The following is a 13,512-nucleotide window of genomic DNA, read 5'->3' on the forward strand; positions in this document are numbered from 1 at the left end:
GCACCATACGAGTGTGATCATTGACAGAGCGGCTATTCGAGTATCATCGTTACCAGCATCGCCTTACTGGCACTTATGCCTGTGCTAGTAAGGTGCCAAGAGCACTATCCGAGCATGATTGTTGCCAGAGCAGCCAACTGGCTTCCGTACCCGTGGCACGTAAAAGGGCACCATTCAAGCGTGATCGTTACCAACGTCGCTTCACTGGCAGGTTGTTTTTATGGAAGACCAGCCTATATGGAAGACTAACCTCCCCTCTCCATGCCACTGATATTATCCAAGGGAAAGGTAGAGAATGATACAGCTTAGCACTGGTGACATTGTAACTTGTATCTATTGCTGAGTGAACTGAAGCAATGTGAAATAAAGTGTCTTGTTCAATGACACAACATACAGCCCAGTCTAGGAATCAAACTCACTACCTCATGATTGTAAGCCTGATGCTCTAACCACTGAGTTATGCACATTTGCATATTAAATTTGTTAAATTGCTTATGCCCCCATTATTTAGTATTTCAGCAAAAGAAAAAAAGAAAAGAAGCCAATGTAATGCGTCAAACTTTAATAAAAAAAAACTAACAATAAGGTCCATTTGATTAATTAAATCTTCAAGGCAGTCCCCCAGCTTGGCAACAAGCCCACAGTAAAAGAGAGAGAATAGGGTGAAAAACAAAGTTGGCCTATGTGGAATTTAAGCTTTTTGCTATTATGCACTTAATTCTAGTTTAATACTCTTTTTGCTTTAGTGGAAAGAAGAGGAAAGGAAATGCTTACAGCTTCTCCCAATCTGGTAGGGTTCATAGAATTTATATTCAGGTTAAATTTCTTTAGGCTGAAGTCTATAAAAAGTGTGTGTTTAGGAAAAGATTTTCAGTAAGCAATAGTCCTGGCAATAAAATTGAATAAAATGTTTTGGTTGAGTTTTGATTGGGCAGATACATGGGTAACTACTGTATTCTCAGACAGGCAAGTCAAATTTTTCAGACTGAAATTCACAGCCAAAAGAAGATTGGTCTACTTATACTCCAAAATAACTATGGAGGAGAGAAAATTCCATGTGAAATGCAGAAGGATTTGGAAAGAAAGTGATGATATTTGAATACTTACACTACATGTTTACACTATAAACTATGTTGTCTTGTTTGCTGGGAACTACTTCAGTTCAAAAGAACAAACTATTCTAGTTGCAGTGAAAGAGACTACGAAAGGATATGGTTCATACTGAGTGAAGTTTTCCCAAAAATTTGGATCAGTTTCTTTCTTTTTTTCCTTTCTTTCTTCCTTTTTATCTTTCTTTCTTTCTTTCTCTCTCTCACTACCCCCCATTTCTCCTAAGAGAGAGAGAGAGAGAGAGACGGGTATGAGAACAGTATAGAATGCACCTTTGTGATCAGTAATGTAGTGTGTATGTGTGTGCACACTTGTATCTCATAAAAGAAGAGTAGTTGTTCAGAGCTGAAGCATTCTCCGATTATGATAATGAAACCTATCTTTTGAGGATGGAGTTTTTGATGCGTTGTCATTATGAAAGTTCACTGGAGGTTGTGAAGCTAAGCATTTTCTAAGTTTGTGAAGATTTCAGCTATATATTGTTCCTGAGTATACACATACACATATACATATATGTATATGTACACATCTATTTACACACACACAATATATATGTGTGTGTGTGTGTGTGTATGTATGTATGTATGTATGTGTATATATATATGAATATATATGAGAGAGAAATTTGTAAATGTTTCCTTGAAATGTGGAGTGACAGTGTCTTGGTGCAACCGAATGAGACTAGATTAAAAATATCCTCATAGAGGATGCTTTCAAACTCTCTATTTATAGGCCTCATGCAACTCAGGCATAAGGTGTCTGAAATGTGTTGTGAATGACACCTATATACAAAGATTATTGAAGAGTGAAGTGTGATAGCATCTGCATTATAACATGTGGTTAGAATTAGAATTAACAGTGAGCAATTGTTAATGCACGGAAGTAAGATTATATAAGACGTATAGCAAAACCTGTGGTGTGTGTGTGTGTGTAGTAATAGTAGTAGTGATCATGGCATAAGCATTAGGAAACAATTTTAATCCAAAGTGGTGTCTTCTGTTACTGGTTTCAGTCAATGGATTGTAGCCATGAGGAGGTACTTCCTCCAGGCATTTTTAACCTATAATATGAGCCTCAGGTACTTTGTCTGTTACATATTTCATTATTCCATCATTTCCATTTCCATAATCCATGAAATGCAAAATAGATATTGGCATAAAAAAAAAAAGATAATTTAGTCAAACCTAAATACTTACAGAGCATCTCTGTTTGCTGATATGAATACACATGCACACACTCACACACATACTCACCTACATTCTCACACACACAATTTTTATATACAAATTTTACTTAAAATTGATTAGTCAACAGAGGCTGTGGTAGAAGGCACTTATTCAAAATGCAGTACAGCAAGATTGACCCTGGAAACACATGGTTGCAAGCAAACTTCTTAACCACATAACCATACCTGTGCTCTTGTGTTTTATAATTGCACTGGTGACTACTTTGAAACATGTATAAATTATAAAGTGGTTATCTTGAAACTAGTTTGATGTAAGCTGTGAGAATTAGATTAATGCCACCAGAATAGTAGTGTTTCACTACTGTGTCAGTAGCAAGTTAATTTCATGTGGAAAAATATATAAATGTTAAAATCACCATCGTCAACATCATCATTTAACGTCCATTTTCCATACTGGCATGGGTTTGACAATTTGACAGGAGCTTGTCAGCTGAAAAGCTGTCCAGTTTCCATGTCTGTTTTGGCATGGTTTCTACTACTGGATGCCCTTCCTAACACCAACCACTTTACAGAGTGTATTGGGTGTATTTACGTGTCACCAGCATGGGTGCTTTTTATGTAGCACCAACACCCATGAGCCAACAAGATTAGGATTGTTAAAATATTTATTGAATTTGGAGATGATAATTATATGAAAAAGGGTAATTACATAAACAAAATAAAGTTCATTGTATCAATATGTAAAAGAGAATAACAATTTCAGTATACTTGTTTATAAATGAAATAAGTTGAGAATTCCAGAATTACGTTAAAGCTAACAGTAATGATAAGATGAATGCATCACAAAAGAAGTTATAATATAAGCATTACAATAAATTAGATTTAAAAATGTCTCACTGCAATGAAGAAAAAGTAAGTGTACTGTGTTATTATTCAACATGTGTATCTGTCTAAATAGAATTACAATTGGGATATGATTAATTGAAGAAATATAATAAATTTTAGTTAGCATAACATTGATTTGAGGAAAGAATTTTTTGAAAACAACAGAATGATAGAGATTGTGTAAAACCATTTCAGAAATCTCTTATCTAAGTATAATGTGTATGTACTGAAACAGGTGTGAATTTGTGTAAGTGTGGCTTTTCATGATGTGTACATACATTATATGGTACATTGAATTGTATACACTCATGGAAAATGGTGCAGATCGATTTTCATACAAGAGATGAGAAACATAAACTATATAAGCATGGTTGCCATGACAACAGAGAATTTATGTACTTTTCGAATTTTATTACTGTGCAAAAATGTGTCAATAACATGAGAAAAAAACGAACATGGTAACATGCTTCACATATTTAGCCATGCTGTAAAATAATAAATGTTACCTTAGATTTGCCATCCATAAGATTGAACATGGAACCTGACAAAAACAACAAAAAAGTAGCTAACAACAGCTCAATATGTATTGTGCTCAAATAAAGTAGAAGAACTATAACACAACAAATTGGATTCCAAAACAAGCAATGCTAAATAACATTACCAGATTTTGAAAATTGTTGGAGTGGAATTGGTTAGAGCAAGTCCATAGGATGAGTGACAGCTGGTTGGCCAAAAAAAAATAAATAAATAACAAAAAGGCGGTGTTATAGACTGGATTCCAAAGAGCTATAAATGAAACAAAAGGTGATGCTGAAAATGATAGAGAGCAGAACTGGATCAATTTGACAAAGACTGGAAATCAGAAATCCCAAAATGAAAGTTATGGCAAGAAAACATTAGCTAGTTTTAATGATGGACATGCACAATACATTGTAAAAAATGGTAGGTTATTGTTCGTGAATGTTGTTCCTAATGAGGTATTGGATGATATTGTTTATTATTTCATTATGAAGTTGGACTAGAACTTTTTCAAATTATTGCTTATTTCTTTTACATTTCCAGCTGGTATGGACCATTATTTGCAATTATTGCCCTCCTGTTTGTCACCTACATCTATATTGTGATCACTCTTTCAAGAAAGGTAATCCATATTTTACAATTTTTTAAGTGTGTGTGTGTGTTTGTGTGTGTGTGTGTGTGTGTGTTTGTGTGTGTGTGTGTGCGCGCGCGCGCAAATACTACAAAATCTTAAATTAAAATCATTTCAAAATTGTGTATTTCACCACTAGTAATTTCACCAAAATTATTGCTATCTTATCCCATAATTCTTAATTTGGAGTAAATTTTTCCTGAGAAGGGCATTTCAGATTCCAAGAGAAAATTTTCAAACAGGAAAATAGAAAAGTTCTTTATCATATTTCCCACTGTTTTTGCTAGATTTATTTTTTTATTAATGTTGATTTAAGATTTGCTCATAATAAATTGATATAAAACTGTTAATGTTATGCAATACTTAGTGTTCTCAACTACATAGTTCCAGCTTCATTCCCACTATGTTACACCTTGGGCAAATGTCTTCTGCTACAGACCCTGGTCAACTAAAGCCTTGTGAGTGAATTTGGTAGACAGATGCTGAAAGAAGCCCGTCGTGTGTATGTGTGTGTATATATATAGACAAATTTGTCTTGATATTTGGATTTTCCTTTGTTAAATAAAAGTTCATCTCAATATTTCTCTGGCATTTATGACATATATATATATATATATATATATATATATATAGATAGATATCTGTGTTATTTTATGTTTGTGTTTGGTCTTCACCACTGCTTGACAACTGGTGTTGGTTTATTTATGTCCCCATAGCTTAGTGATTCAGCAAAAAGAGACTGATAGAATAAGTACTAGGTTTAGAAGCAAAAACAGTACTGGGATCTATATGTTTGACTAAACCCTTCAAAGTATTGCCCCAGTATGGCTGAAATCCAGTGACTAAAACAAGAGATACGATAAAAGATATCTTACAAAAAAAGCATTGTTTTACATGTTATGTCAAACGTCTACACCCAAAAGCCTTGCCAACTTTCTACTTTTAACCCCTTTGATACCATCCTGCCTGAGACTGCTCCAAGTTCAATAACATAAACTTACTGGTCTAAATTATAATTTTCTATCAAAATTTTATAAGTTGTTCCAGGCCTCAGCTTAGTAATTACAAAATTAATTGTAACAAAGGCATCATATGTTAACAGAAATATGGCAACAAATGGGTTAAATGATTTGAAGTCTTTTTCCCTCAAATTGTAATTACTCAGTAACTAACCTCTTCCTGCAAACAGGAAGTTTACAAATGCTAAAATATTTTAAACCCTTTACCCTTTTCATATAGGTAACCCCTCCATTTCCACATACCCATTACTCTCCTGAATCTCACCTAAAAATCTCTCATACATTACTATTCCTACACTTGTGTTCTAAAAATCAAATCCAGTTTATATCATTGTGTCTATGTATTATACTTTTGCAGCTTTGTTTAATTTTAATATGCCACCATGTCTGTTGACTGATACTTATTGAATATATTTATTTAGCTGCTTCTGAACTATCACATAGCTATTGATATGTTTTTGTACTTGTATATTCTTGTGACTGATTAATTATTAGTAAATACATTTGGAAATGTCTTTAGGCACACATCTATCATCACACATATACAGTTGTGCATTTATCTGGTTGTATAGTGGGTGATATATTTATAAGTGTGAATGTATGTATGTATCTGTATTTATATATCACTGTGTATGTACACACACACGTATACATATGTGTGTGTGGCAGTAGTGTGTATTGTACACTGGAAATAGATTCTCTTAAATGCTTGGATGGCTCATTAGAAGTAGTTGACAGCTTTTGTTACCTAGGAGATGTGATTAGTAGCAGAGGCGGTTGGTCTGGAAGTATAGTGGCCAGGGTGAGACCAAACTGGAGAAAGTTCAAGGAGCTACTACTGCTGTTGGTAACAAAGGTCTTTTTCCTTCAGAGGGAAGGACAGATTGTTTAATGCTTGTGTTAGAACTACACTGCTGTATGATAGTGCGATATAGGCCTTGAATGCAGAGAACTTGAGAAGTCTGGAAAGAAAGGAAATAGAGATGCTCTGTTGGAGGTGCACTGTTAATGTACATTGAACAACATAGTACAAATGTGTTTAAAGAAAAACTGAGTTTTAGAGAAATAAGATGTAGTGTACAAGAAAGAAGACTGAGCTAGTATAGCCATTTGATGTATATGGATGAGGACAGCTCTATGAAGAAGTACCACTGAATGTGGATGGAGCTCATGGAAGAGGGGAGAAACCTAGGAAGACTTGTGCTGATGTGAAGGCTGATCTCAAGACCTTGATCCTCATAGAGAAAATGACAACGGAAAGGGATGATTGGCAATGTGTGGTTCTTGAGAAGACCCACCCACCCAGAAGCACTGTTTGTGTATATACATGTACAACTGGGCCCCGTCACCCAATGTCTTCCTTGAATCCCCACTACCACCACCCATCATCTCTATAACTGTAGCTCTTCCTTGATACCACCTATCTTTCTTACTATCCAGAATCATTTCATTTGTTATCTACTCTTCATTCATTAATACTCTTCTCTCCATCCACACTCATCACCACTATTTGTGTCTTTTTCCAGCTCCACCAGTCACACTGATCACCCCCCCCCCTACACACACAACTGAGCCACTTAATTATCTCTCCTCCCCACTCACCATGTCTCTCTCTTTTTTCCTGTACAACACCTACCTATTTTCCCCACTCACCACACTCCTGCAACCTACCTGACCACATGTCATCTCTCTCTCTTTCTCTTTACTGTATCATCATTGATGTCCTGCTGCTCTTCCATACTTTCTTCAGCACCTTCTACCTCCTTCAATGCATGCATCATTGGTCATCCCTCACCTTATCCACTATTCAGCACACCCACCCTTTCTTTAACCTTACCCAATCTTTACAGATGTTGCCTAGCTCTCCCTATCACCCATTCCCCCATACTCCTGCAACCTCCCATCCACAATCCTGGCTCCTCTGTCTCTGCTCTCTTCCACTTACTTTGTACCTTAACAGTTCACCCAGACACATCATCACCACAAGTTTTATCTCTTTCCAGTTCTACCATTCACTCTCATCCTCTCTTCTGAAATGTGTGTAACCATGTAGCTCTTCTTCAGCGAAAAACATCTGCTTTGCTCATACTTTAAACCCCGCATCTTCTGTCATTTTCTATGCCTCTCCATTTCCCCATTGGAGTTTGTGGTCTTGCATGCTAGTAGTACAAAAATCAAAAAAAAAAGAAAAACAAAGAAAAAGCCCAGTACATGCTGTAAAGTGGATGGCATTATGAAGGGCATCGAGCCATAGAAACCATGTCAAAGTCGACAGTCTTTGAACCCATTGGATCCTGTCAAACCATCCAACCAGTGCCAACATAGAGCATAAAATTAAATGATGATGATGATGATGGTGGCAGTGGTGGTGCTGATGATGAGGATGATGTATATTATATATGTATATAAGCAAGCTTGTGTACATATATGTATATGATCTGTAATTGTATGTTTGTAACACTCATGTTTACATACATAATTCATATATTGTTTTTTTTTCACACTCTCTTTATCATTATTACATTATACATAATATTACACGACTATATGCAACAATATATGATCATATATTATATTATGCTGTTGCAAATTATATTACACCGTAGTATATAATATTACAGTGTATTTATACTTTAACTTTTTTTTACACATATACAAAAGCTGCATATATTCCTTTCATCTTTATTGAATAGCAATTGCCTCCCTTCAGCCAAAACCCAAATATCTTACAAATAGTTGTATCACAACCATCTCTGAATTTATAAATTATGAAATTGTGCAAACACTTACAAAGAACCAAAAACTGCTGTTTTTCATTTAACATTAATGTTACAGATTATTCTAAACCTTAATATAATTCATATCCCCAAAATTAGAACTGAAAATATCATCATCACCATCATCATCATCATTGATCAGCTAACATCTGTTTGCATGGGTCAGATGGAGCTTTGTAGAGGCAGATTTTGTACAGCCTGATACCATTCCTGTCAACAACCCTTGTGTGTTTCCAGGTAATATTTCCCCTATGGCCAAACATGTTTTTTATGGAAGACGAGAGTGAACAACATTACTTGTGTGATGATGATGCCATCACATGATATCAAGACAAGGGTGTACTCTCTCTCTCTCTCTCTCTCTCTCTCTCTCTCACACTCACACACACACATCAGGCTTCTTTCAGTTTTTGTTTACCAAATCCATTCACAAAGTTATAGCAGAGACACTTGCCTGAGGCACCATGCAGTAAGACTGAACATGAAACCACATTGGTTGGGAAGTAAGGTTCTCAACCACACATTCACACTTGTACATTAAAATTGAACACAATTAACACATGTTTGTTTATATAAAAGGTTTTCTATAAAGTCTAAGTCAATAATATTTAAATGCAATTTCTACCAACTCAAAATTTAATATGATTCTTTATGATTATCCAGCCAAGTTCTCCAAAGCAGCTATTTTTAACCATATAGCCCTTTCAGCTATAACTATTATATATTGTTCCCTTTGCAATTTAAATTGTTGGAATATAACTTTGAATTTAGTAGCCAAATCATTACATTTTAATTTAGACATGAACTCACCAACAATCATCATCAACATTTAATATCCATTGTCCATGCTGGCATGGGTTGGACGATTTGACAGGTACTGGCAAGGCCAGGGGCCATGCCAAGTCCCATCATCTGTTCTGGCTTTGTGTCTATGGCTGGATGTCCTTCCTAATGCCGACCACTTTACAGAGTGTACTGAGTGCTTTTTACATGGCACTATCACCGGTGCTTTTTATGTGGCACCAGCACCCACACCAATGCTTTTTATGTGACACCTTGGTTTTAGGATCTCAATTCTGTTGTGGTGGATGGGTCTTCTTAAGTACAGCAATGTGCCACATGTCTTGGTCCTCTGTCATCTCCACCCTCTATTCATCAAATAATATTTCCATATTATTATTATTTTCCATTTTTGACTCTCATATTTTTTACTGCCATTCTCTCTTTTGAATACTTTCTAGTCTTGGCATATGCTGAATCTCTAACGTTCAGATTCCCCTACCTTTCTTTACTACTACTACTACAACTACCACCACCCCCACCCCACCACTACTAGATCATGTAAATTTACACACACAAACACTCATATATGCATATATACCATATATCATATATATTTACACATACATACACACGCACACACACACACACACACACATATAGTAAAAAAAAAGAAGAGAATTGCTATTATCCCCATGTGGTGAGTTCCCAACCTACTTGAAGGCTTGGAATTCCACTTCAAACAAGGAAAGAGGTTTGCAGTTAAGACCAACTTCACTTGTGCATCTGAGAATTGGTGTTATAACTTGTTCGGGTTGTGGACATAACTATATAGGACAGACAAGTATGTCACTTGGACAGAGAACCACACTGCATAAAGAACAGATCCATTTCTCAAGTTATAGACAAATACCTTTGAGTGAACACATAGAGATATGTGCAAGGAATCACTGACCAGATTTCACTATTTTCCCTAACTACCAGTGCAAGGAAACAATTTCTTCACAAGAACATTTAAAAAGAAAATTAATTTATCAAAAATACAGAACATGCCTAAATATGAATGCATACTATGTAAATTGTAATTCATGATCGCATATCCATCAGTGTACATAATATGTACACTACTACTTTAGCTCATGAGTTTATCTGGTCAGTGATTCCTTGCACATATCTCTATGTGTTCACTCAAAGGTATTAATTTAACCACCAGCCAAAAATGAGCCATTACCTCCCCTGTCACAAATAATAACAATCAATAATTACCTCCCCTTATATTTTTCTACTTGTTTATTCACTCACAAACTTTCATACAAAAACATGAACTAAAACCTTCATAAGAAAATACAAAATCACAATAATTTCCATGTCATGATTAGCAAAATGCAAAACCAGTCGATTACCACAATACTCTATCATTTAAAATATATAAAAACTATGTAAACTGTGTGCATTTACCTTCTTTTGTTTTATATATATATATATATATATATATATATATATATAAAAGTAAATATTTAAGTGTTGGGTATATTCCAAGACAGAGACAGGCAATGGAGCAACACACATACGCACATACACACACACACACACACACACACACACAGATATGTATATATACTTCATTTCATTTTGCATACCACTGTTTGATAAGCAGTTTATGGCAAAAGCTTGAGTTGCAGACAACTTCTAAAAAATAAATCTATATCGACATAAATTTCTTTCTTCATATCACCACCACCACCACTACCATCACCATCATTGTTATCATCATCATTTTTCATACTGGCATGAGTTAAATGGGTCATTGTGTTTTGTGTTAGCTCTTATTTGGAATTTACTGTCCTTCTAGATAAATTGGGATTATATTTCACTCATATGTTCCATTTTTGCCATGGTTTCTACTGCTTCATGCCATTCGTAATTGCAACCTCTTTAAGGAGTGTACTGGATACATTTTATCATACCACCAACACTTGAGAGGTTATCCTGTTTCTGGCAAGATGAAAAATCATTCTCTCTCTTCTATTGTCTCTGTTATTTGCCATATATTTTACAGAGTATACTGGATGCATTTTATCATGTCACCAGCACTGGAGAAGTTGTCTTATCTGCAGAAAGATTAAAGATTCTTCTCTACTGTACATTATCTCCATGCTTTCAAAGTAACATTCTCAAGAGGATCTGAGTAAAAAGGTGATGCAAGAGGGAAAGCAAAATGGAAGAAACAATATAAAAAGATGATTGCAGAGAAAGTAATGGAAAGTAGATTGATACATAGCTACATGATGGTTGTTGGTAAGGAGACTGAATAGAAAAACAACATGAGCAGCATCATCAAGGGAGAGAATGTGATAAGAGGGAGTTAGTGATGGAAGAGGAAATGATGGAAGTAGGAAAAGGTGTTGGATGTCCAGGCGGTAGTAATGTAAGAGAAAGAGATAGATAGAGGGAGAGAGAGAAAGAGAGAGAGAGATGCATGATGGCAAAAGAGAGTGTGAGTGAATTGTCACAATAATAAATGGTAGAAGAGGGAGAAATGGAAGAGAAAGAAGTAATGGTGATTGAATATGGATAGATCCAATATTATCCCTCCCTACACAGATGGTGTGATAGAAGAGAGTTATATTGATAGTAGGGGTTTACAGTGATAGCAGGAAGAGTTAGTGATAGATGAGAAAGGAATGAAGGGAGGCAGAGGGCAGTAGATAGAGACTTAAAATGTGTATAAGGTATGTAAGAAGATGCAAATGTAGATATTATACTTCTCTCTCTCTCTCTCTCTCTCTCTCTCTCTCTCACACACACACACACACACACACACACACACATACATATATGCATACATACATATACATATATACACACATACACACACACACATATACATACACACACACACACACATACATACACATGAGAGAGAGAGCGCAAGAGAGCTATAATTGTGTGGGGATAAACTTGATCATTTCCACATCCCTAAAGGGTTTCTGTAGATGATATTAGTCAAAAATACTCATCAATTATGACTATTTATGACACACAAAACATACATGAATCAAGAAATAACTCACTTTACTTACAATTTTAATAGACTCTACACACTTCTAACACTGCTGTACATTGAGCATTGCATTTTCTGCATCAAAACACAAATAGATATGTGTGCATACACACATGCATACAAACACACAAACATTTTGAACTGAATATACTCTCAATCATTTCAATATATCATCAATGTTTAATATAATAGACAGGAGGCAAAATGCATTTATCTATCTATATATATATATTATGTGTGTGTGTATATGTGTGTGTATCTATATATATGTGTGTGTGTGTGTATGAATGTGTGCGTGTCTATATATATATATATGTATGTGTGTATGTACCTATATATATGTGTGTGTGTGTGTGTGTATGTCTCTCTCTCTCTATATATATATATATACTATATATAACTATACATCTGTATGTTTTATATATAACCTTCAATAAAACATTTAAAACCTAAAATTAATTGTTATTGTTCAACAATAGCTGCAAGCGCTCCTTTAATATCTTTCTTAATGTTTAGGAAGAAATGAATAACCACAGAAAATATTTTGTTGAAAACATTAATTCTATTTTCAAAACAGAATTGTCTGCTGAATAGATTTATCCCTGAAAATATACACATTTTTTTTCTTTTTTTTTTTTTTCTTTTCTTTTTTTTTTTTCCACTTTTATCAGCTCAATATTTGGGTGGTTTTCATTAAAATATAACAACAAAACTTAGTGTAATTTATTTATTTCTTAACACTAACTAACATTTGGAATTTTATCTCTGAAATATCTTATGAACTAGAGGTGTTTTTTGTTTTGTTTATTTATTTATCTTTTTTTTATGTGCTTGAAAGGTATAATGTTTAATTTAAATCAGAAACAGGTGATTGTGATGTTATGATTTCAACTCTCAGGAACTATATAGAGTTCTGTAACTTACTAGCTATGATAATAATTGATTTTTAATTTAGTTTCAGCAGTAATATATTTTGAGTTCAGCTTCTAACTCTCTTTCAAGGTTACCATACAACTCATTTAAGATATGCCTGAGTAGTCATTCTCTATGGTATGGAATGAATCAATTTTGGGTTGTTTTTTTTTTTCTCTGTGTGGGTGTATGGAAATAGATCAACTGGTTAAATAACTTAATTCATTACATTTCTTTTTCTAATTTAACAAGTTTCAGCTAGACATTAACACTTAACACAGATGTCAAGATATATAACCAGGCTACTTATTCTTTAAAGTGGATTCACTCATTGAATTGCAGCAATATTGGGCCACCATATTTAATAGTTTTACTTGATAATATCGACCCCAATGCCTATTTAGCTTGGTGCTTATTTTATTTATCCCTACTTGCTGAATTGTTGAGTTATAGGAAACAGAATTGGTTGGAGAGAATGTGTTGTGGCCTTATGTGTCCCAGACAGAGAGAACTAACTAACTGCTTGTTTTGTATTAATATCTTACCTATGTTTCAGTAAATATATTCTTTTAACCGATGGATAAAAATGTTGAAATTCTATGAATTTGTGGGATCAGAGCTAGCCAAAA

At 34.6% G+C, this 13,512-nt stretch overlaps 1 protein-coding gene across 1 annotated transcript in view; it reads left to right on the forward strand.

Moving 5' to 3' along the window:
• LOC115222207 (cyclic AMP receptor-like protein A) overlaps positions 1–13,512 on the forward strand; it is a 265,857-nt gene that overhangs the window by 219,589 nt on the left and 32,756 nt on the right. Inside the window, exon 9 of the mRNA XM_029792359.2 lies at positions 4,244–4,322. Within this exon, the coding sequence (XP_029648219.1) occupies positions 4,244–4,322 (79 nt within the window). The remainder of the gene's footprint in view (positions 1–4,243; positions 4,323–13,512) is intronic.

This window comes from Octopus sinensis, linkage group LG19 (assembly GCF_006345805.1).
Source record: "Octopus sinensis linkage group LG19, ASM634580v1, whole genome shotgun sequence".
Taxonomy (NCBI): Eukaryota; Metazoa; Mollusca; class Cephalopoda; order Octopoda; family Octopodidae; genus Octopus; species Octopus sinensis.